At 43.2% G+C, this 23,425-nt stretch overlaps 1 protein-coding gene across 2 annotated transcripts in view; it reads left to right on the top strand.

Moving 5' to 3' along the window:
• Window positions 1-23,425, top strand: part of VCL (vinculin) — a 130,450-nt gene that overhangs the window by 93,733 nt on the left and 13,292 nt on the right. For both annotated transcript variants that reach the window (XM_062214999.1, XM_062214998.1), the window contains exons 9-14: window positions 5,816-5,969; window positions 6,679-6,854; window positions 11,492-11,682; window positions 13,511-13,710; window positions 14,800-14,928; window positions 21,573-21,722. In XM_062214999.1, the coding sequence (XP_062070983.1) occupies window positions 5,816-5,969; window positions 6,679-6,854; window positions 11,492-11,682; window positions 13,511-13,710; window positions 14,800-14,928; window positions 21,573-21,722 (1,000 nt within the window). The remainder of the gene's footprint in view (window positions 1-5,815; window positions 5,970-6,678; window positions 6,855-11,491; window positions 11,683-13,510; window positions 13,711-14,799; window positions 14,929-21,572; window positions 21,723-23,425) is intronic.

The following is a 23,425-nucleotide window of genomic DNA, read 5'->3' on the forward strand; positions in this document are numbered from 1 at the left end:
TTTCTTCCTTGTACCCTCTTCAAGTCTTGGATTTGAGAACTTTTTTCTTCATAAACTAAATATACTTCATTTATTATTGAGAAAACTCAGTATAATATAGATTTATTTGGAATTCATCCGTGTAGTTAATGAAGTTCTAAATGATCCCCATTTTAATAGAATTTTATAGTGTGAACATTAAGAAAACTTAGTGTAGATGTTTAGTTTTGCTTTGATAATGTCATAAATATAGTTTTTTCTTTTTTTCAAAAAGATTTATTTTATTCATTTGAAAGACAGAGTTACAGAGAGATGTAGAGCCAGAAAGAGAGAAAGGACTTTCATCCACTGGTTCACTCCCCAAATGGCTGCAATGGCAAGAGCTGAGCTGATCTGAAGCCAGGAGCCAGGTGCTTCCTCTGGGTCTCTCACATGGGTGTAAGGGCCCAAGGCTCTGGGCCATCTTCTACTCCTTTCCCAGACCATAGTGGAGAGCTGGATCGGAAGTGGAGAAGCCAGGATGCAAACTGGGATGCCAGCGCTGCAGGCCAGGGCTTTAACCCACTGCACCACAGCACTGTCCCCACTCATGAAATATCTTGAGATAACTGTGATACACAGGGTCTCCATCCAAACAGGCGCAGGAACACTCCTTAATGTGTTACACACGGTTATACCTGGTCTCAAAGCATTAACACAATTGACTTAGAACATGAATCCTGGAGGAGTGTTTCTTAACCTTTTTTGGACTTTTCTAATCTGATGAATGATTCATCTCTACCTCAGAAGATGTACATGGGCCGGCGCCATGGCTCAATAGGCTAATCCTCTGCCTGCGGCGCCGGCACACTGGGTTCTAGTCCCGGTTGGGATGCCAGAATCTGTCCCGGCTGCTCCTCTTCCAGTCCAGCTCTCTTCTGTGGCCCAGGAGGGCAGTGGAGGATGGCCCAAGTGCTTGGGCCCTGCACCCCATGGGAGACCAGGAGAAGCACCTGGCTCCTGCCTTCGGATCAGTGCGGTGCGCCGTGGCGGCCATTGGAGGATGAACCAACGGCAAAGGAAGACCTTTCTCTCTGTCTCTCTCTGTCTCACTATCCACTCTGCCTGTAAAAAAAAAAAAAAAAAAAAAAAAAAAAAAGAAGTACATGAACATGCCCATACGATATTAGGTGTCATTTCCCGAGGGACGTAATTTCACTGTGGCCCTGGAAGCTGCAGGGGCTGCAGATCAAGGCTCTGTCTTGAAGGGGAGCAGAAACCATTTAAATAAGTGTGATCCCATCGAGCTCAGTGAGCCTGTTCTGCTGAGAAGCGGTCTCCCCTGTCATGTGCAGAACAAGAACTTTCAGGAAAGACAAAAAGAAGTTTTGTTCCCATTTGGAAAAATGCCAGTGCAGTTTGACAAAATTCTTGGCTCTTCTAATTTCTCATTTCTGGCCTTTTTTGTCTGTAGCCTTTTCATAGTGTGGTGGCCAGTTTTCACTTGGAGTTTTCAAATACACAAGTATATGTGCTGAGAGAGATGAATATGAACAAGGAAATGAGGTGCTTATTGTATGGCATAGACCATTAATCTGTGCAGAGCACAGGCTAGAACAGTGATGAGTAGCTATGGTCCTGCTTCATGTTGGAGCCAGCAATGGCCTTTCATGATGAAAGATTTCAAAGCTACTCTCTATTATCCTTTCTTAAATATACTCAACAGTTTAACATTTTAATGCCTAAAACACAGTAACAATAGCTGCATTGATACACTCTGGTTGCTTTGGGTTTTTAGGTTGCAAGAAAATTTTTATTTTGAGTGAAAATACTACATAACCTATAAGTATTTTTACTTTTTCACAGTTGGATTGTGATTGGGGCCGGCACCGTGGCTTACTTGGTTAATCCTCTGCCTGCAGCGCCAGCATCCCATATGGGGGCCAGTTCTAGTCCCAGCTGCTCCTCTTCCAGTCCAGCTCTCCTCTGTGGCCCGGGAAAGCAGTGGAGGATGGCCCAAGTGCTTGGGCCCCTGTACCCATGTGGGAGACCAGGAAGAAGCACCTGGCTCCTGGCTTTGGATTGGCGCAGCTCCGGCCGTGGCAGCCATTTGGGGAGTAAACCAAAGGAAGGAAGACTTGTCTCTCTGTCTCTCTCTCTCACTGTCTGTAACTCTGTCAGATAAAAAAAGAAAAAGAAAAATGATTTATTTGAGCCCGCATCGTGGATAAGCCACTGCCTTTGATGCTGGCATTCCATACAGGCACCAGTTTGAGTCCCGACTACTCTGCTTTCAATCCAGCTTCCTGCTAAAGCACCTAGGAAAGCAGCAGAATATGGCTTAAGCAGAATAAAGCAGCCCTGGCTGGCGCCATGGCTCACTAGGCTAATCCTCCGCCTGTGGTGCCGGCACCCCGGGTTCTAGTCCCGGTCGGGGCGCTGGATCCTGTCCCGGTTGCTTCTCTTCCAGTCCAGCTCTCTGCTGTGGCCCGGGAAGGCAGTAGAGGATGGCCCTAGTGCTTGGGCCCTGCACCCGCATGGGAGACCAGGAGAAGCACCTGGCTCCTGGCTTCGGATCAACACGGTGCACGGCCGCAGCGCGCCGGCCAAAGTGGCCATTGAGGGGTGAACCAACGGTAAAGGAAGACCTTTCTCTCTGTCTCTCTCTCTCACTGTCTAACTCTGCCTGTCCAAAAAAAAAAAAAAAAAGAATAAAGCAGCCCTAGCCACTGTGGCCATTTGGAGAATGAACCAGCTGATGGAAGATGTATCTCTCTCTCTTTCTGTCAAATAAATAAATCCTTTTTAAAAAAGCTTTTTTTATTTGAAAGGCAAAGTGACAGAGAAGAAGAGAGAGATCTTTTCCATCTGTTGTTTCACTGCCCAAATGGCTGCAAAAGCCAGGTCTGGGCCAGGCTGAAGCCAGCATCCTGGAACTCCATCCTGGTCTCCCATGTGGATAGCAGGGACCCAAGCACTTGGGCATCTTCAGCTGCTTTCCCAGGTGCATTAGGAGAAAACTGGATTGGAAGCAGAGCAGCCGGATATTGAATTAGCACTACAACATGGGATCCTGACACTGCAAGTGGTGGCTTGATTGCTGCTCCACAGTTCTGGCCCCCACAGTTGGGCTTTTTTATACCAAAAAATCTTTTTTATATCAAAAAGATTTCTCATCATGAGTAATTAGATTTGAAGGGAAGAATGTTAAATCAAATAGAGAACTGTTTAAAAGGTTCTTTACTCTTTTATCATATAAAAGAAAGACTTCAAGTCCAAGTAAAGGGTGTTTATATGCCTTTTATATATATCTGGTGGTAAATTTACCATAAGTGTTGGTATAGTTGCAAAACAGATGGATTTTAAAAAGAGGATTAGACTAATGAGTAACAGGTCCATATTATTACTAAGAGAAACTGAGGTGTTCTGGAATTCATCCGAAAATTGGAAGATGAGATTAGGATGATTATCCATGCCATTCTACCAAAAAATAAAATTGTCACTTAACATTGTGTTTCCCAGGTTGGGGGAGAAGATGAGAGATCTTACTTTCTAGCATAGAAAGTCTCTTCCCTAAAGGAAACACATTTCTACAAACTCATTTTTTTTTTTTTTTTTGTAGTAGTTGCATACCATTTCTGAGGGGAAGATAGTGCAGTTAGTTCTGTATGAACTTGATGGGAAAGAATGTGCTTCAGTCCCCATGGGCTGTTTTTTCCTCTCAGTACTAACTAGTTTTGATTAAATTACTTTTTAAGAGGATTTATTTATTTATTTAAAAGTCAGAGTTACAGAGAGGCAGAGGCAGAGAGAGAAGTCTTCCATCTGCTGGTTCACTCCCGAAGTGGCCGCAAAGGCCAGAGCTGTGCTGATCCTAAGGCAGGAGCTAGGAGCTTTTTCTGGGTCTGCACATGGGCGCAGGGGCCCAAGCAGTTGGGTCATCATCTGCTGCTCTCCTAGGCCATTAGCAGGGTGCTGGATTGGAAGTGGAGCAGCCTGGACTCAAACTGACTCCCACATAGGATGCTGGCACCACAGGCGGGGACTTTATTCGCTATGCCAGGGCTCCGGCCCCTGGTTGAATGATTCTTGGGAGTGGAAACTTAGATGTTTAAGATTGTTGTGGGGCCAGCACTGTTTCATAGTGGGTAAAGCAGCTGCCTATAGTGTCAGCATCCCATATGGGTGCTGGTTCGAGTGCCAGCTGCTCCACTTCGATCCAGCTCTCTCCTATGGCCTGGAAATTGCAGTAGAAGATGGCCCAAGTCCTTGGGCCCCTGCACCTGTGTGGGAGACCAGAAAGAAGCTCCAGGCTCCTGGCTTTCAGATAGGCACAGCTCTGACCATTGTGGCCAGCTGTGGAGTGAACCAGTGGATGGAAGACATCTCTCTCTCTCTCTGTCCCTCCTTCTTTCTCTGTGTAACTCTTTCAAATAAAATAAATAAACCTTTAAAAAGATTATTATTAGGTTCATTATAATAATTACAAAATATATTGTATTGATATTTGAAACCACTCCATAAAATAACAAGGGCAAGTAGTATTGTTACCTATGTTAATCTTTTAAGTTAGAAAGCTGAAGCCTGAGGAGGTTAAACTTTTTAAACAAAGTTCTACAGGTTCCAAGAGTCAGAATTTGGCTGGCGCTGTGGCTTAACAGGCTAATCCTCTGCCTTGCGGCGCCGGCACACCGGGTTCTGGTCCCTGTTGGGGCGCCAGATTCTATCCCGGTTGCCCCTCTTCCAGGCCAGCTCTCTGCTATGGCCCGGGAAGGCAGTGGAGGATGGCCCAGGTCCTTGGACCCTGCACCCGCATGGGAGACCAGGAGAAGCACCTGGCTCCTGGCTTCGGATCATCGAGATGCGCTGGCCGCAGCAGCCACTGGAGGGTGAACCAACGGCAGAAAGGAAGACCTTTCTCTCTGTCTCTCTCTCACTATCCACTCTGCCTGTCAAAAAAAAAAAAAAAAAGTCAGAATCTGATCACAGATCCACTTGATCCCACTGTGGTCCACTTTTAATAACACTGTGTGTTGCCTCTTGAAACATTTCCAATGTATACATGTCTACAAAGAAAGCAATTTAATGGGCTGTGGATTCCTAAAACACATATTACTATGGTAGCAAAAACCTCCGTAGTTAATAAGATCCTAAGCACATTTTCCCACTGAAGTTTAGTTTTGTTTACATAATCACCAGCAGGGGGAAAAATAAGTATTATCAAATTGACTGGCTCAGTCTTTAAGGTGCTTATGCAATTCCATAAAGTAATGTGTGTGTGTGTGTGTGTGTGTGTATATATATATATATATATATTTTTTTTTTTTTTTTTTGCCAGGCAGAGTGGACAATGAGAGAAAGAGACAGGTCTTCCTTTGCCATTGGTTCACCCTCCAATGGCCGCAGCAGCTGGCGCGCTGCGGCCAGTGCACTGCGCTGATCCAAAGCCAGGAGCCAGTTGCTTCTCCTGGTCTCCCATGGGGTACAGGGCCCAAGCACTTGGGCCATCCTCCACTGCACTCCCGGGCCACAGCAGAGAGCTGGCCTGGAAGAGGGGCAACCGGGACAGAATCCGGTGCCCCGACCGGGACTAGAACTTGGTGTGCCGGCGCCGCAGGCGGAGGATTAGCCTATTAAGCCGCGGTGCCGGCCAGTAATGTATATTTTTAAAGGCAAAAGACAGCGGTTGATTTCAGTGTCTTCCCTATTTTCTTGTGCTTTCCCAGATTTAATAGGGAAAAGGATTTTTCCTTATCTTTTGATACGCATGTTAAGGAAATGACATGTACTGTGCTTGTTGTTGGCAGTATTTTGTTATTTGTGAGGGTTCAATGATGGCATCTGTCTGTTTGAGCAGAGGACAAGGGGCCTCACCAGTAGCCATGCAGAAAGCCCAGCAAGTGTCTCAGGGCCTGGATGTGCTCACTGCAAAAGTGGAAAATGCAGCTCGCAAGCTGGAAGCCATGACAAACTCAAAGCAGAGCATTGCAAAGAAGATTGATGCTGCCCAGGTAGCGCTGATGGTTTTCAGGAGGGGTGGGAAGCAAAAGAGAAAGCAAAATGTTCCATAAATATCCTGTGTCTCTTCCCTGCCTCTTCCCTTCCCCCTTGAGACCATCTCTCATTATGTGCTGTGGTGCATAATGGGTGTTTCCAAGTGGTGGCTGACTGATTCCTAGCAGTTGCCAATGTTAACAGATCCCCGATTGCCATAAGCTTAGACTAATGTTTCTATTTTGAAGTAAGATCTTAATTTTGGATACTTTATCTGTTAAAAAAAAAAAAAAAGTACTCTGAATACCAAGAAAATCCTAGTTCCTGATAGATTATTGTACATTAAAACTTTGTTGTCTCAGAATTCACAGCTGTATTTGGTCATTTGGTTAAATGGTTTAAGCTTTCTAGTAATATTCTACTGTAAAATGATTTTAAATCAGATATCTTAAAGTCTATTTCAAAGAGTTAAAAAATGTTTGTAATTAATTCAAAGATGACATGAAGCTTATGAAAATATTTTATTCTAATGGTTAAAAAGGTGAGGGATTAATCTGATCTTTCCTGAGCTAAGAGCTTCTATGTTAAAAAAAAGAATTAGCATTCTAGAAAGTGATTACTAGTTTGCCATGTGATAACTTTAGACTATTTCTGATGGTCTTACGTTTAATAAAATGTAGCTTATGAGTAAACTGTAGTGTGTTTCTTCTCCATTTCTTTGTGTAGAACTGGCTTGCAGATCCAAATGGTGGGCCCGAAGGAGAAGAACAGATTAGAGGAGCTTTGGCTGAAGCTCGGAAAATAGCAGAATTGTGTGATGACCCTAAAGAGAGAGATGACATCCTGCGTTCCCTTGGAGAAATATCTGCTCTGACTTCTAAATTAGCAGATTTGCGAAGACAGTATGTATTTAATCTCTTGAATTGCCCTTTAATGTCTTTCTTCTGATATTCTCTCTCCCTCTTTCCTCCTCTCTTTCACCTATCCTCTTCCCCTCTCTCCCTCTCCCTCTCATTTTTTCCCTCTGAGACCACACACAGTTAAATGCTCTAATACATTCTCATTGATTATGTGGCATGGGTAGGTCAGATAAGACTTCTTTCTTGAGCCAGCATTATGGCATAATAGGTTAGGCCACTGGCAGCAAAGCCAGCATCACATATGGGTGTTGATTTCAGTCCTTGCTGCTCCACTACTGATCCAGCTCCCTGCTAATGCACCTGGGAAAGCAGCAGAAAATGGTCCAAGGCCATGAGCCCCTGCACCCATGTGGGGGACCCAGAAGAAACTTCTGGCTTCTGGTTTTGTTTGGCTCAGCCCTGGCCATTGCAGCCATTTGGGGAGTAAACCAGCAGATGGAAGATCTCTCTCTATCTCTCATCTCTCCTTCTCTCTCTGTAACTCTACTTTTCAAATAAATATTTTTAAAAAGATTAATTAATGAATTGATTGATTTGAAAGGCAGAACAACAGAGAGAGAGGGAGGGACAAGTACATAGCCAGATCTTCTGTCTGCTAGCTCACTCCCCAAATGTTCAGAACAGTGAGGGCCAGCCCAAAATGTGGGAGCTAGGCCTCCCACGTGGGTGACAGGGACCCAGGCTCTTGGACCACCACCCAAGTGCATTAGCAGCACACTGGATGGGAAGTGGAGAGACGGCGACTTGAACTGGCACTCCAGTGTGGGATGCTGATATCATAAGTAGTGGCTTAACCTGCTTTATAGTGCTGACCTCTGGAGATAGGTTTAAAGGTTTTTATTGTAGTGATCAAATTTATTTTTAGAGTCTATTTATTTCAAAGAGAGAGAGAGAGAAATCTCCCATCTACTAGTTCATTCCCCCAAATGCCTGCAACATCAGGGCTGAGCCAGGCCAAAGCCAGGAGCCAAGAACTCCATCTGGGTCTTTCACAGGGATGGCAAGGATCCATGTGCTTGAACTGTCCTCTACTGCATCCAAGGTGGGGTGTTAGCAGGAAGCTGGACCAGAAGCAGAGGCAGGACTTGATCTTAGGCAATCTGATACAAGATGGCGGGAGTCCCAAGCAGCAACATAACCCTCTGTACCATGATGCCTGCCCCTGTATTTTAAATTTCTAAGCAGATTTTCCCTGCTATATCAGGTTTATGACGTCTATTCCTCAGATTTGTGAGGCTAGCTATGAAAAAATTCCTGAATGTGTATGGATTGGGGAAAGGCATAAGAAAGTACTTTATTTCTTCCAGAGTGAGTTATTTCTTCAGTAGCAAATATAAAAGATCCTTAAATTACAATTCTTGGGTGATTACTCCTGTAACAACATCCTCACCACAACTTCCTTTCTTAAAGGCTTTTATCACAGCTACTTTGACAATAGGAGAGATGTTGCTTCTTCTCTCTTGCTCTTTTTTTTCTTAAAAAAAAAAAAAAAAAAACAACAAAAACTTGCAACACATGTTGAATGAATGCTAAGGAGGGGTGTAACATTAAAAGTAAAACTTGCAGGCTGGTGTTGTGGCATAGCAGGTAAAGTTGCTGCCTGCGATGTTGGCTTCCTATATGGGCACTGGTTCATGCCCCAGCTGCTCCACTTTCAATCCACCTCCCTACTGAAGGCCTGGGAAAAGTAGCAGAGGGTGACCCAAGGGTTTGGGCCCCTGCCACCTACATGGGAGAGGTACATGAAACTTCTGGCTTCAACCTATCCCAGTGCTGGCCACTGTGGCCATCTAGGGAGTAAATCAGCAGATGGAAGATCTCTCTGTCTGTCTCTGTCTCTCCCTGTCTGTAATTCTGACTTTCAAAATAACTAAATAAATCTTAAAAAAAAAAAAAAAAAAAAAAAAGCTGGGATGGATGTATGGCATAGCATTTAAGTCACCATTTGTGATGCCTGCTTCCCATATCTGCATGCCTGGGTTTGAGTCTTTGCTTTATTTCTGCTTCTAGCTCCCTGCTGGTGTGGATTCTGGGAGGCAGAAGGTGTTTACTAAAATACTTAGGACCTGGCCACCCACATGGGAGACCTGGATTGAATTTTCAGCTCCAGCTTTGGCCTGGCTTACCCCTGACTGTTGAGGGCATTTGGGGAGTGAACCAGTAGATGTCTATCTTTTTCTCTGTCTCTTTGACTTTGCAATGAATGAATAAATGAATACATTAAAATTTTTTTTTGTAAAATTAAAAGTTACTTTCTTTTCCATTTCAGTCTTTCAGCTGCATTTCCCATGGATAACCATAGTCAGGTATCTTGGGATACTCTGCTTTTCAAATGAAGCTTGAGTGTTTCATTTCCTGTTCTTTCGTGGCCTAATTTATAGAGGGGAATAGAATCCTTTGAAGTCTTACGTTGACTAAGAGGGCAGTGCTAGCTAAGAAAAACTCCTGCCTAGCATTAAATAAGCTTGAAGAGAGCAGGGTAGATATACTTCTGGTAGAAAGTTGTGCTGATAGAGATCAACTCAGGTAACAGATCAGTCATTTGGAGATCACTATTTTTTTTGCCACATATCTTGAATCATTTAGGTGATTAATATGTATAGTTTGTAAACTTTAATATACGTATTAATATTAACTCACTAATATAATTTATTTACATTCTCTTTAAATTCACAAAATACTCAAAGGTAGGTGTTTTATATTCTCAGAAGTTTACGTAAGTGCGTATACATAGACGGCACTCATTTATGTTTCTTACTGATGGTGATAGTGATGACAGCAGACTTTCATGTGTGCTCACTTAGGTCATTATTACTATAACACATATACGTAACACATATAACTTGTTGGCAGCAGGAGTGGCCATGAACAGAATCATGATAAATGTCTTCTTTGTCCAGCTTTGTAATGGAGAAAGTTACAGAAATTTACAATCATAAAAAGAGCTTTAGAGAGAGTAGCTGAATTAGTCATTCTGGCAGGTGGGCTAATATTTCATTTCTACAGAATGAAAGATGAGATTAATCTCAAGTTTACTTTTCCATAACTTAGTGGATTTGAGATATAAAATGAATCAGATTCTTTATATTTTTGTAATGGTTAGAGCCTGAAGTCTTTGAGGTGAGGTTTTAGGGGCAGTGATCTTCCTTTGTGATACACTCGTGGTTGTCTTTTTATTGCTGTTTTGATACTCTTGTTGAGGATCTTTGTTTGCAAGGAAATAGTTCAGATAAAAAGCGGAAATTTATAGAAGCAGCGAATGGAACCCAGCAGCTAGAACCAAGGTCAGGTCTCAGGGCAGGGAAAGGCTCTGCCTCCACCTCTTGGTGGCTCTGTGGCATCCTGCATGTCTATTTCACTGTTTGTATTGATGTTACTTGCGGTTCATCCTCTGGCTTTGACCCACCATAGCCTAGGCTTAATAGGACTTTCCAGCCTAATATCCTGCCACTGGGTGACCACATTGTGTTGGAAGTACAGACTGAAGATCACCTGGGAAGGCTGTTAAAAATGTGCATCTACTGAGCCTACCCCAGACAAACTCTTTTGGTGGTGGATTTAACAATCTGTATTTAAAAATAAGGTACCAGGTGACTTTCATTCACTTTGAGAACCCCCAGAATTTAATTGAGTGCCTTGCCTGACTATGGATATGTTGTCTTTGAGTTAGATAATCACCCCATTCAATTCATTATGCCAAGAATTGGGGCTTTTATGATACAAACATAAGGAAATACATTTAGTTGCTTAAGAGTGAGGGATCTGAAGTCACAGTGCTGGATTTGAACCCTGACTCCATCAAAATGAATAATTGGACCTTGGGTAAGTTGTCCAGTCTTGTGCCTCAGTTTTGTATTTTGAATAATACTGTATTTACGGTATAGGGTTGTTGTGGGGATTAGGTAATATGAGTGCTTGCAGTCGTACCTGGCAGATTAGTACTCAAAATGTAGTATGACTACTACTTCTGCTGTAACTACTCAACAGACATGACTGCAGAGGCCCACTTAGTTCCAGAGCAAACATCGTTTTCAGAGGTGCCAGGCTCAAGGTGCAGTTTCCCTACTAAGGATTGATTGAGCTCAGCTACAACTGAACTTGATTGAGCTAGTCTCACCTGAATTTATATCAAATATTTTAACTAGGATAACACAATTTGAATTTAAATGACTAATCTCTTAAGAGTCAAGTAAATAAACCACTCTTTTTGTATTTGTCTCTTGTGTTTGTTTTTAAATAAATGTTTAAAAATTTTTATTTAAGGTATACAAATTTCATGTATTTCATATATACAGATTCAGGAACATAGTGATACCTCCCACTCTACCCTCCTTCCTGCCCACACTCCTACCCTTTTTACTCCTCCCTCTCCTTTTTCCACTCTTAATTTTTAAAAAGATTATTTTCAGTTTACTTTATATTCATAAGATTAACCCTGTAGTAAGTAAAGAGTTCAAGAAATGATATGAAGAACACTGTTCCTCAACAGTTGAGACAAGGGCTGTAAACTATACTCTTTTCAAGGTTAATCCCTAGCAATTTGTCATCTTTAGCATTTGATTAGTCGTCTCAATGCAGTTAATATTTGTATGTGGTAAAAGGTGGTTTCTTCTCTCCAGGGGGAAAGGAGATTCCCCAGAGGCTCGTGCACTGGCCAAACAGGTAGCCACTGCGCTACAGAACCTGCAGACCAAAACCAACAGGGCTGTGGCCAATAGCAGACCTGCCAAAGCAGCCGTTCACCTTGAAGGCAAGATTGAGCAAGCACAGCGGTGGATTGATAATCCCACAGTGGATGACCGAGGAGTTGGTAAGGGCATCAGAGCGCTTAACCTTCATTAAACTAGTCTCGGTGCAAAGCTGCAAGTTGTTCCCAGGTGTCCTGCAACATCTGGAAGTAGATGCAGAAAGGGCTTTCCGACCACTGGTAAGTCAGTCACTTTTTTCAGTATGATTCCATTTGCAAACATAGCCAATGGAACTCCTGCGATTTAATCAGTAATGATTGAAGGATGATTTTGCTGAGGGGAAATGGAAACGTCCTCTTGTTGGAGTTGAAACTTTGATCTAATTATTGTCACTCCTATGTGTATTTCCATTCAACAGTAAAACACCCAGTTAAATATCAATTTTGAAAATGAAGGCACCTGATTGCCAAGGTTACTTCAGTTGTCAGGGTATCACACAGTCACCTGTAGAATTTATAACCCCAAATTTGGATTATTTTGGAGACTTTTAGAATAGCTATGTAAGAACTTAGATCATTTTATGACAGAAAGCCTGTTGAAGCTGAAAAGCCTGTTTATTCCACTTGCTATTTTCGTAGGATAAAAAGGTGAATTTTTAAATTCGTGATACCACAATGTTGGTGATGTACTAGGGAATTGGGTAGATATGTAATTTACTGGTGGAGGAGCAAATTGAAACAAACTTTGTGAATTAAGCTATGAAAAAGTTCATACCTATTAATTCTGCAATTTGACTTTCAGGGATGTTTTTCTTTTTCTTTCTTTCTTTTTTTTTTCCAAGATTTTATTTATTTATTTGAGAGGTAGAGTTATAGACAGTGAGAGAGAGAGAGACAGAGAGAAAGGTCTTTCATCTGCCAGTTCACTCCCTAAATGGCTGCAACAGTCAGAGCTGAGCTGATCCGGAGCCAGGAGCCAGGAGCCAGGAGCCAGGAGCTTCTTTCAGGTCTCCCACGTGGGTGCAGGGGCCCAAGCACTTGGGGCATCTTCTGCTGCTTTCCCAGGCCATAGCAGAGAACTGGATTGGAAGAGGAGCAGCCAGGACTTGAATTGGCACCCATTATGGGATGTTGGGCCACAAGTGTTGGCTTAACCCACTACGCCACAGTACCAGATCCCAGGAATATTTTTCTAATAAATAATTATAGATGTTTCTGAGGAGCTAGATGTAAGAATGTTTATGAACAGCATAAGTGTAAAGTAATTAAATTACACTGATTTTTACAGCATGATTTTTAAAGATAAAATGCTCCTGTTAAATGGAAAGAATAAAGGAATAAAATATATGGGGCTGGCGCTGTGTTGTAGTGGGTGAAGCCACCGCCTGCAGTACTGACATCCCATATGGTAGCCAGTTCGAGTTCTAGCTGCTCTCCTTCCGATCCAGCTCTCTGCTATGGCCTGGGAAAGCAGTAGAAGATGGCCCAAGTGCTTGGGCCCCTGCATCTGCCTTGGAGACCTGGAAGAAGCTCCTGGCTCCTGGCTTTGGATCCGTGAAGCTTCTGCTGTTGCGGCCAGTTAGGAAGTGAACTGGCGAATGGAGGGACCCCCCCCCCATCCCTCTTTCTCTCTGTCTCTCTCTGTCTCTCTCTGCCTCTATGTGTAACTCTGACTTTCAAATAAATAAATAATCTAAAAAATAAATACATTGTATATATAGGTATATGGAATGCATTAAAAAAAGACTGGAAGGAGATATTCTGGTATATTAATCGCTAAGTGATAGGATTATGGGTGCTTTGTTCTTATTGATGCTTTTCTGTGTTTCCCTCATTTTTTCTTTTGTTAGGGAACCCACACTCCATTTCCACCAAATGTTAACTTAGTAGAATGGCGCTGCAGTTGTTTCTTTGGGTCTCTGTGAGCTTCACTGTTTTCCTCTTGGTTCAGGCCAGGCTGCCATCCGAGGGCTTGTGGCTGAAGGGCATCGTCTGGCTAATGTCATGATGGGGCCTTATCGCCAAGATCTTCTTGCCAAGTGTGACCGAGTGGACCAACTAACGGCCCAGCTGGCTGACCTGGCTGCCAGAGGTGAAGGAGAGAGTCCTCAGGCGAGAGCACTTGCATCTCAGCTCCAAGACTCCTTGAAGGTACAACTCAGGAGCACATATTATTATTATACGTCTAACGCCTATCATTTCCTGGAATTAGGTAAAGTGAAGAGTGTGTCCAACGATATATGGAAGTCTGAGCTAGGAGAAAATCACATTGAAGTATGGTAGTGACTAAAGTTGTGTTTTTGAAATCTCACTCAATAGAGAGCTCTTTCAGGATTTTTGCTTTACCCACATATCACATGTACTTTCATTTGTTAATATTTTCCTTAATATGCATTCTTTTTTTCAAATCTAAAACTTTATATATAATTATCCTGACATTATGGGTTTGAAAAGTTACTTGTTTTTTCCTCATAGCCTTCAAAAGAAACACATTATTGTTAAAATAAAAACAATTGTCTGCTAACACTTGAAAGCATTTCAAACATCACCAGCCAGTATCTGCCACTCACCTTGCAAAACACTCGAGGTGATGGAGACTTCTTTGTATAAATCCAGAAAACCGAAATTAGACTGTGACTGCTATGAATAAAAGCTTTTGTGTGTGACTGTTAGTCCTCTTCATTAAACCTATAGTAAGAGATCAGTTACATACATGAATAACTGAGTTTTTCTAGAAACTTCATTGAAAAATATTCCTATTTGTGATTTCTTTCCTCGTAAGATAATAAATTGCTTAGAAATCTGGCACTGCCTCACTAAACAATCTTTAAAACTTCTGTGGTCATTGCCAGGCCCTGACACGGGAGGGATGGTGAAGAACTCTGTATCTTAAGTCCTTTGGTTCAACTCCATGGTTCTCAGTTATTTCACGGAAGACACCAAGAAATGAAGTAGATTCTTGGGTTGGGTAGATTAGCCTCCAGGAACAGATGGGTCATGGCTTACTCTTTCCACTAGGCAATAATCTCTTGAGGGCCAGGGTTCACTAGGCCTGTGCTAGCTAAGTTCTTTATTGGTAGTTGACAATAAATGCTCACCTGGCTTAGTTCTCTGTTGGGAATTGACAACAAGTATTCAGTGAATGAAAGACTAAATGAATGTGTCAGTGAAGTTAGGATATTTCTAAATATGCTTCTGAGCTGTTTCTGGAAATTTTCATTTTTAAATACTATTTTTAAGGATCTGAAAGCCCAGATGCAGGAGGCCATGACTCAGGAGGTGTCAGATGTTTTCAGTGATACCACAACTCCCATCAAGCTGTTGGCAGTGGCAGCTACAGCCCCTCCTGATGCGCCCAATAGAGAAGAGGTGAGTAGCTGAGGTCTTCCGTTTTTGTTGTTGGCTACACACACACACAAACTGATACTCACAGGTGTTTTGTTTTGTTTTGTTTTAAGGTAAAATGTGATTGCAGTGTATAGCAGAAGCAATGCAAGGGGGGAAACCAAGAATTTCATTTTGGAATACCTTTAATTGCTAGCAATAGAAGAATTGATCTACCATTTGATATCTATTTTTTTCTTTTACATACCTGTCTTTATTTTGCTTTTATTTGTGATTTGATTTAAATAAAAAGGTTCACACAAGTTAATTCAAAGACAGGAGCATTTGCTGCCTGGCTGAGAAATAACATGCTCTCCCCGTGTGTGCTGATGGAAGCATCAGAAAGCACCTGGTAACACCACGAGGGCCCTTCTTATCACTTCCTGGGCCAGTCTTGGTCAGCACTTTGCTCCCCTAATGCTCCTTTGTATCGCTTATGTACACTGCACGCAGACACAGAAAAATACAGCATTTAGTACTAAGTCATTCCTGATCCTGTGCTGCAAACATGATGTGTTACGACCCTGCTCATAGGCCTGACCTGGGTGATAAGGGCCAGACACTGAGTAGGCCCTGATTAAACTTGATAATCTCTCACTAACTGGAAATGAAAACAAAGTCTGCCCTGGAGTACCGGGCAGGGCAATGAGCATTCTCTCAGGAACCTACCATTAGATATTAAAACAGACAAAGTTTATTTTCATTGCATACCAAGGAACATGAAAGTAGGTAGCTCTGGCATTGGTTCAGAAAATTCATACCATGAAAGTTGGCATCGATGTAGTTTTCTTGGCCTTTCACTCAAGGTGTGGAATAGCTGTTGCACCATCACAAATGATACTCAAGGTAGAAAGATATGAGCATAGGAGTACTCCAGTTACAAGTGTCCATTTTATTAGGGTACTTTATTCTCCATACAGAAGTCAGGATAATTCTCTGAGATCATTTGATGTCATTCTACTCTAACCCTTCCAGTGGGTGAAGCCAGAGTCCTTACAATGAACAGTAAGGCCAGTGATATGCTCATAAATCAACTCTCCAGAAATACAAAAAACAAAAGCCCTGATGGTACTGTCAGTTGATTTTAATGATGTAAATCCTTCCACCCCAACTGAAAGCAGATTTGGGAATATATGGGCACAACTGGTTCTTATAAACTCATTCTTATTGTTTATTTATGTTTGAAAGGCAGAGTTACAGGATGAGAGCAAGAGCGAGCGAAAGAGAGAGAGAGAGAAAGATTGGGATCTTTTATCCAATGATTCTCTCCTCAAATGGCTGCAACAGCCAGGGTTAGGCCAGACTGAAGCCAAGAGCCTGAGACTCCATCTGGATCTCCCATGTGGGTGCAGGGGCCCAAGGACTTGGCCATCTTCTGTTGCTTTCCCAGGCCATTAGCAGGGAGTCGGATCAGAAGTGTAGTAGCTGGGACTCAAACTGGAGCTCATGGGATGCTGGTATCGCAGGTGGCGGCTTAACGGCTTAACTCTGTGCCCCAATGCTGGCCCCCGTGTTTCTTTATTCATATTGACCTCCTTCATTTGTACTCTCAGTGATCTTTTTACTTGTTGTCATTTCTCATCTTGGGGTCTTTGTGCTTATTCTCTGCTCTTTGGACAGATAACTGTGTATTACTCATTAGTTTTTTTTTAAGATTTATTTATTTATTTATTTTTTGAAAGGCAGATTTACAGAGAGGTAGAAGCAGAGAGAGAGAGAGAGAGGTCTTCCATCTGCTAGTTCACTCCCCAAATAGCTGTAATGGCAGAGCTGCGTCAATCCAAAGCCAGGAGCCAGGAGCCAGGAGCTTCTTCCAGGTCTCCCATGTGGGTGCAGGGGCCCAAGCACTTAGGAGTCTTCTACTGCTTTCCTAGGCCATAGTATTGAACTGGATCAGAAGAGGAGCAGCCAGAACTCAATCCAAAGCCAGGAGCCAGGAGCTTCTTCTGGGTCTCCCACGTGGGTTCAGGCACCCAAGCACTTGGGCCATCTTCTACTGTTTTCCCAGGCCATAGAAGAGAGCTGGGTTGGAAGAGGAACAGCCAGAACTCAAATAAGATGTTGGCACTGCAGGCGGCGTCTTTACCTGCTACACCATAGCATCAGCCCCTCATTTACTTTCTTTTTTTATTTTTGACAGGCAGAGTGGACAGTGAGAGAGAGAGAGAGACAGAGAGAAAGGTCTTCCTTTGCCGTTGGTTCACCCTCCAATGGCCGCCGCGGTAGTGAGCTGCGGCCGGCGCACTGCGCTGATCCGAAGGCAGGAGCCAAGTGCTTATCCTTGTCTCCCATGGGGTGCAGAGCCCAAACACTTGGGCCATCCTCCACTGCACTCCCTGGCCACAGCAGAGAGCTGGCCTGGAAGAGGGGCAACCGGGACAGGATCGGTGCCCCGACCGGGACTAGAACCCGGTGTGCCGGCGCCGCAAGGCGGAGGATTAGCCTGTTGAGCCACGGCGCCGGCCCATTTACTTTCTTGAGCTTGAGCTCTCTACTGACCACCTAAAATAGCAGCCCTACTCCCAGGGGCTTCTTTTCTTTTTTCTTTAAAGTATTTCTAGCATCTTAGGAAATACAACAGGGTTTCACAAACCTTCATAGTGTTTTTTTTTTTTTTAAAGATTTATTTTATTTATTTGAAAGGCACAGCCAGAGAGAGAGAGAGTCTTGCATCCACTGGTTCACTCCCTAAATAGCTACAACAGCTGTGGCTGGGCCGGACTGAAGCCAGGAGCTTCTTCTGTGTCTCCGACATGGGTACAGGGGCCCAAGGACCTGGGCCATCTTCTTTTGCTTTTCCCAGGCACATCAGGAGGGAGCTTGATTGGAAAAGGAGTGGCCAGGACTTGAACCGGTACCCATATGGGATGCCGGCACTGCAGGCGGTGGCTTTATCCATTACACCACAATGCCAGCCTTTTCAGGGGTTTCTTAATCTGCATAGCCTACTTTCCTCCTTAGTGTTTATCCATGTTTGACATATTTGCCTCATTTTTTATTTATCTGAAATTAGCATGAAAGCTCCACGCAGCAGGGACTTTGTTTTGTCATTGCTCTATTGTTTCGTCACTGCTTTATTCCCAGTTCCTAGGCCAATTCCTTGCATATCTGGCACCAAAACTTATCCAGAAAACCTTTGGCTATGTATTATTGACTAGAACTATGTCACATGGCCACCCTGGTTACCAAGAAATCTTGGAAAACAAGTATGAGTATTTGGTTTTCTACCCTTTATAGTATTGGCAGCAAATGAGATGGGGTTAAATCAGGCCCAAGACAATGTAGAACTAGTGGGTGGAGGTTTGTGTTACTCTTATTTGCAAATGATCTTCATTTTCTTTCTCCAGCGTAGAGTACAAGGCAGTTCAGCTCATGGTCCTCCTAGGTTGGGATGATGTGCCATTTTTTTGTTGTTGTACGTGTCTCTGAGATTCAGGCTATCCAGCTCTCCAACTGTATGCTGGACCTCTCCTACAGATGCTTGGTAGATTCCCCAGCATGTGTTGTCCTTCTGTTTTCTCTTGGAAATTTGTGAGTTGCCAGTGGCTTTTCTCTTACCCTTATCTTCTCATACCAGTAAATAATTAAAGCATACTAATTTGATCTTACAGATATTTCTTGAATCCTTTCCATTTTTTCATGATTGTTGCCATGGCTCTAATTCTGGTCCTTGTCCCTGTTGTCTGTCTGCCTGCATAGTTCTGACTGGTCTTTGAATCTGTCATGTGGCCACTAATAAAAGAAAAATACAAGTCTGACCCTGATATTCTCCTACTTTTAGACCTTTCTTCTTAAAATTTTTTCAAAGATTTATTTTAAAGACGGAGTTATATATAGAGTGGGAGAGACAGACAGCCAGAGAGAGAAAATCTTCCATTCTTTGATTCACTCCTAAAGACCACAACAACCAGGACTGGGCCAGACAGAAGCCAGGAGCCAGGGGCTTCTTCCAGGTCTCCCACATGTGTGCAAGAGCCCAAACACTTGGGCTATCCTCTGCTGTTTTCCCAGGACATTAGCAGGGAGCTGGATCAAAAGTGGAGCACAAGACTCAAACAGGAGCCCATATGGGGTGCCAGCATCACAGGTGGCATTTTTACCTGCTATGCCACAGTCTGGGCCCCCACTTAGACCTTTTAGTGGGCCTACCCTTTCACATAGCATAAAGCTAGAGCTTTGTGTTCTGACTGCTAATACTCTTTCTTTACCAGTTTCCTATAAATCCTGCCTCTCAGCTCATGCTCTGGCGATACTTAATTGCTGTAGTTTCCTGCGTTCTCTTTGTGTGTTTTTTTGTTTTGTTTTATTTTTTTACAGGCAGAGTGGACAGTGAGAGAGAGAGAGCGAGAGAGAGAGAAAGGTCTTCCTTTTGCTGTTGGTTCACCCTCCAATGGCCGCTACGGCCGGCGCATTGCGCTGATCCGAAGCCAGGAGCCAGGTGCCTCTCCCGGTCTCCCATGCGGGTGCAGGGCCCAAGGACTTGGGCCATCCTCCACTGCACTCCTGGGCCACAGCAGAGAGCTGGCCTGGAAGGGGGGCAACTGGGACAGAATCCGGTGCCCCAACCGGGACTAGAACTCGGTGTGCCGGCGCCGCAGGGGGAGGATTAGCCAAGTGAGCCGCGGTGCCGGCCCAACTATTTCCTCTTAACTGCTATTCTATTCTATGTATTGCCCCTTGCTTCCTGTATGGGTGAAGTACCTTTCCATTTGTTCCTATAATATTAGTGTGTAGCGTGGTGGTTGCACATGATGTAGGGTAGTATAAATACCTGTTTGTGGGCTCTTTCCCTGCACTAGGTTGTGAGCTCCTTGAGATGCAGATACTCATGTGTCATTCATCTTTGTATTGTCAGCACCTACTGCAGCATTGCTCAGTAAACTTCTGTTGAATGACAAGAAAGGCATGTTAAATAATTAATCAGAGGGCGCAGCAGCCGTCGTCTGGACTTGAGATATCGACCAAAATAGGAAATAACCTGTAGGTGCAGAGTGTAGGACACCTGTTAACCAAACAAGGACTGAAGCCAGGACAAGAGGACGAGGAGATAAGGCATTTTAGGGAGTGCTTCTGAGCATTAAATGGCAGGGACTCAGGTAGCTGAATCCAAACATGTGGCCAACATAAGGGAGAGAATACACACAGAATTCTGGTGATGAGATTGGCACTTCTGTCTAAGAAACCTTAGGGACTGTTTGCTTTTTTCAGCCCTGGTGTCCACGTACAGGCAAGTGGAAGCTTGGGAGCAGGCAAAAATGGGATGAATTTGCCAGGCAGTTCCTGATGTGGTCTGGGTATTTTGTAAACCTGACCCAGTGCCGTTTGATATATGTTACTTTTTCAAGTATCAATTCTAATAATGTTATTCAATAAATGATGGAAGAGCTATTATCATTTTAAGTAAGTTAGATAGTCCCTTTAGTGGTGTGCAACTTTGCATAATAGCCATGTCTAAGCAAAAGTTAACTCTTCCAGTCCAGCTCTCTGCTGTGGCCCAGGAGTGCAGTGGCGGATGGCCCAAGTCCTTGGGCCCTGCACCCACATGGGAGACCAGGAGAAGCTCCTGGCTCCTGCCTTCGGATCAGCACAGTGCACCAGCCACAACGGCCATTGGGGGGTGAACCAACGGAAAAGGAAGACCTTTCTCTCTCTCTCTCTCACTAACTCTGCCTGTCAAAAAAAAAAAAAAAAAAGATAGGAGAGTTGAATGAATTTTAAGTACATGGTTTCATATTTGGAGTTAATAAAAGTCATTGATCCAGGGCCAGTGCTGTGGTGTGGTATGTGAAGCCCCTGCCTGCGCTAGCATCCCTTATGGGTGCCGGTTAGTGTCCTGGCTGCTCCACTTCTGATCCAACTCCCTCTAATGTGTCTGGGAAAGCAGTGGAAGATGGCCCAAGTGCTTGGGCCCCTGCATCCATGTGGGAGACCCAGAAGAAGCTCCTGGCTCCTGGCTTTGGATCAGCGCAGCTCTGGCTATTGCAGCCATTTAGGGAGTGAACCAGAGGATGGATGACCTCACTCTCTGTAATTCTGCCTCTTAAGTAAATTAATTAATCTTAAAAGAAAAAAAGTCATTCATCCTTTCCCTTGTGTCAGGCCTGAGGGTGGGTGCCAGTTAGCAGTTGTCTGTGGAGGTCAAGTGTGGCATTTTTACAGCCATAATGGCAATGGGATGTCTGAGGGATGCTGCTCTGAGGAGGCTAGAGACCAATAGGACTCTCTGTGGCTATTCTGGGCACACCCAGCTACCTATAGTAGAGCCTTAAGTGGGTTTGTCTGTTTTGTTCAAACTGGAGGATAAAAGCCTTTGGGGAATGGAAATTGTTGAGCCTTCACATTCTGTGGGCTCCATGTTTCAGCGTATGCAATACTGTGTGTCCTGACTGCACTTAGTAAGCATTGGTTGAACTGAAATTCAAGGCTGTGTGTCCATGTGATGCCATGGCTCAACCTCTGAGGAGATAGATCAAGTGCAGCATGTGGTATTTGACTGTGGTTTCATTCTCTAGGGTTTGGTGTCATATTTGAAATCTTTGAGCAGTTGCTGTATCTGCTTAAAGAGAGGCATTTTTTTGAATGGCGCATTTTATTGAAATAAGTTTTTTTGATGTGTTTGTTTTCTCCAGGTATTTGATGAGAGAGCAGCTAACTTTGAAAACCATTCAGGGAGACTTGGAGCCACGGCAGAGAAGGCGGCTGCTGTTGGCACTGCTAATAAATCAACCGTGGAAGGCATTCAGGCATCGGTGAAGACGGCCCGGGAACTCACACCCCAGGTTTGTTTTTGTTCACTCTGGATTTTGATGCTGATTGTATAATATTCAGTAAAGAAAGGTAGTTACAGAATAGTTTTGAATGTTTTTGAACACGTTTATTCATATGGCAGTAGTAAGACCCGCAGACACCTGTAGCATCAGCCTTCTTGATCTCTAGGGTTGCGATTACAGCACGTTCTGTGTTACACATTTTTGTGTTTGAATTTTTTTAACAATGATCAAATATTGGTTTTGAAAGTAGAAAAAATTGGTAAAGCACCCTCATCACACTCATATAATTAGGGAAATATGTGGTTAATTTTGAGAAACTGGTTTAAGTTTCTTTCTTCATTATCTCTTTGATTTAACAGAAAAATCAGTTGTTTCCATATTTTATTTTATTTTTTCCTAGTTAAGTGTACAACCAAGATGTATAATTAATTATATAACCAAGGTGTAACTAGTAAGTTTGGGAATAAAAGATTTGAAGCAAAGCCAGTTGGACAGGAATTAAAGTTCTATTAAGTGATTGATTTTCTTAAAAATATCAGATCAGCATCATTTACTGTGATGCTTCTGTAGTTTTTCTTCTATTCAAATTATAGGAAAATCTATTTTTTATTGATTTATTCAGAAGATATTTCTTGAGTACTTGTGGTAACACTAGGAACTGTGATAAGCTTACAAATATGTGAGACTGGCTTACGTGGGGACATATAGGGAGAAACAGAAAATAAGCACATCTCTTAATCAGCTTTTGCCTATGTGGTATGTTAACAGATTAACACATTAGATTCTCTTGAGGGTTTCATCCAAATTTTAAAAAATTTTTTTTCATAAGATATGAACATGTCTAACTTTCTTTAAATATGTCCATAAAACATGGGACATTAAGCACAGGATTTCAGTATGAAATGGAGATTCCTAAAAAAGAATCAGAAAACTACTTATGCCACCAACTATGGAAAGAATGAGGACTTTGGGGACATGCTTGGGTTTGAATCCTCTGTGACCTTAAGGCTTAGTTTCCTCATCTGTAAAACGGGCCTAATTCATTTCTAACTGATTGTTTTGAGGAGTAACAGTGCATTGTATATGCCCTGCATCTTAACGGGTACTCAGTAAATGTCATTTCCTTCTTCCCCAAGTGCTGTTGCTAAATTTTTTTAAAGGATTTATTTGAAAGGCAAAGTTACAGAGAGGCAGAGGCAGAGGCAGAGAGAGCTCTTCCATCCACTGGTTCACTCCCCAAATGGCCACAATGGCTGAAGCTGCACTGAGCTGAAGCCAGGAGCCTGGAACTTCTTTCAGGTCTCCCACTGGGGTGCAGGGGCCCAAGAACTTGGGTCATCTTCCACTATTTTCCCAGGCCATAGCAGAGAGCTGGATTGGAAGTGGAGCAGCCTGGACCCGAACTGGTGCCCATATGGGATGCCGGCACTGCAGGCACCGGCTTTACCCACTGTGCCACAGCACCAGTCCCCTGCTGTTGCTAATTAGCTAGGACTTCTTGAGCAAGTCATTTAGATTTTGAAAGTCTTGTTTTTTGCATCCACAAAGTGAAGATATTGCCTGTCCTGTGTCTCTCACAGGGCTGTTGTGAGGATTCAGTAAGATAATAAATGTGGGAGGGAAAAGATAATGGATGTGAAAGCATTTTATTAACTGTCAATATGTATTTTTATTAATATTATTTCTAACTGAGTTTTGAGTAGGTTTTCAGT

Source organism: Lepus europaeus, chromosome 17 (genome assembly GCF_033115175.1).
Source record: "Lepus europaeus isolate LE1 chromosome 17, mLepTim1.pri, whole genome shotgun sequence".
Taxonomy (NCBI): Eukaryota; Metazoa; Chordata; class Mammalia; order Lagomorpha; family Leporidae; genus Lepus; species Lepus europaeus.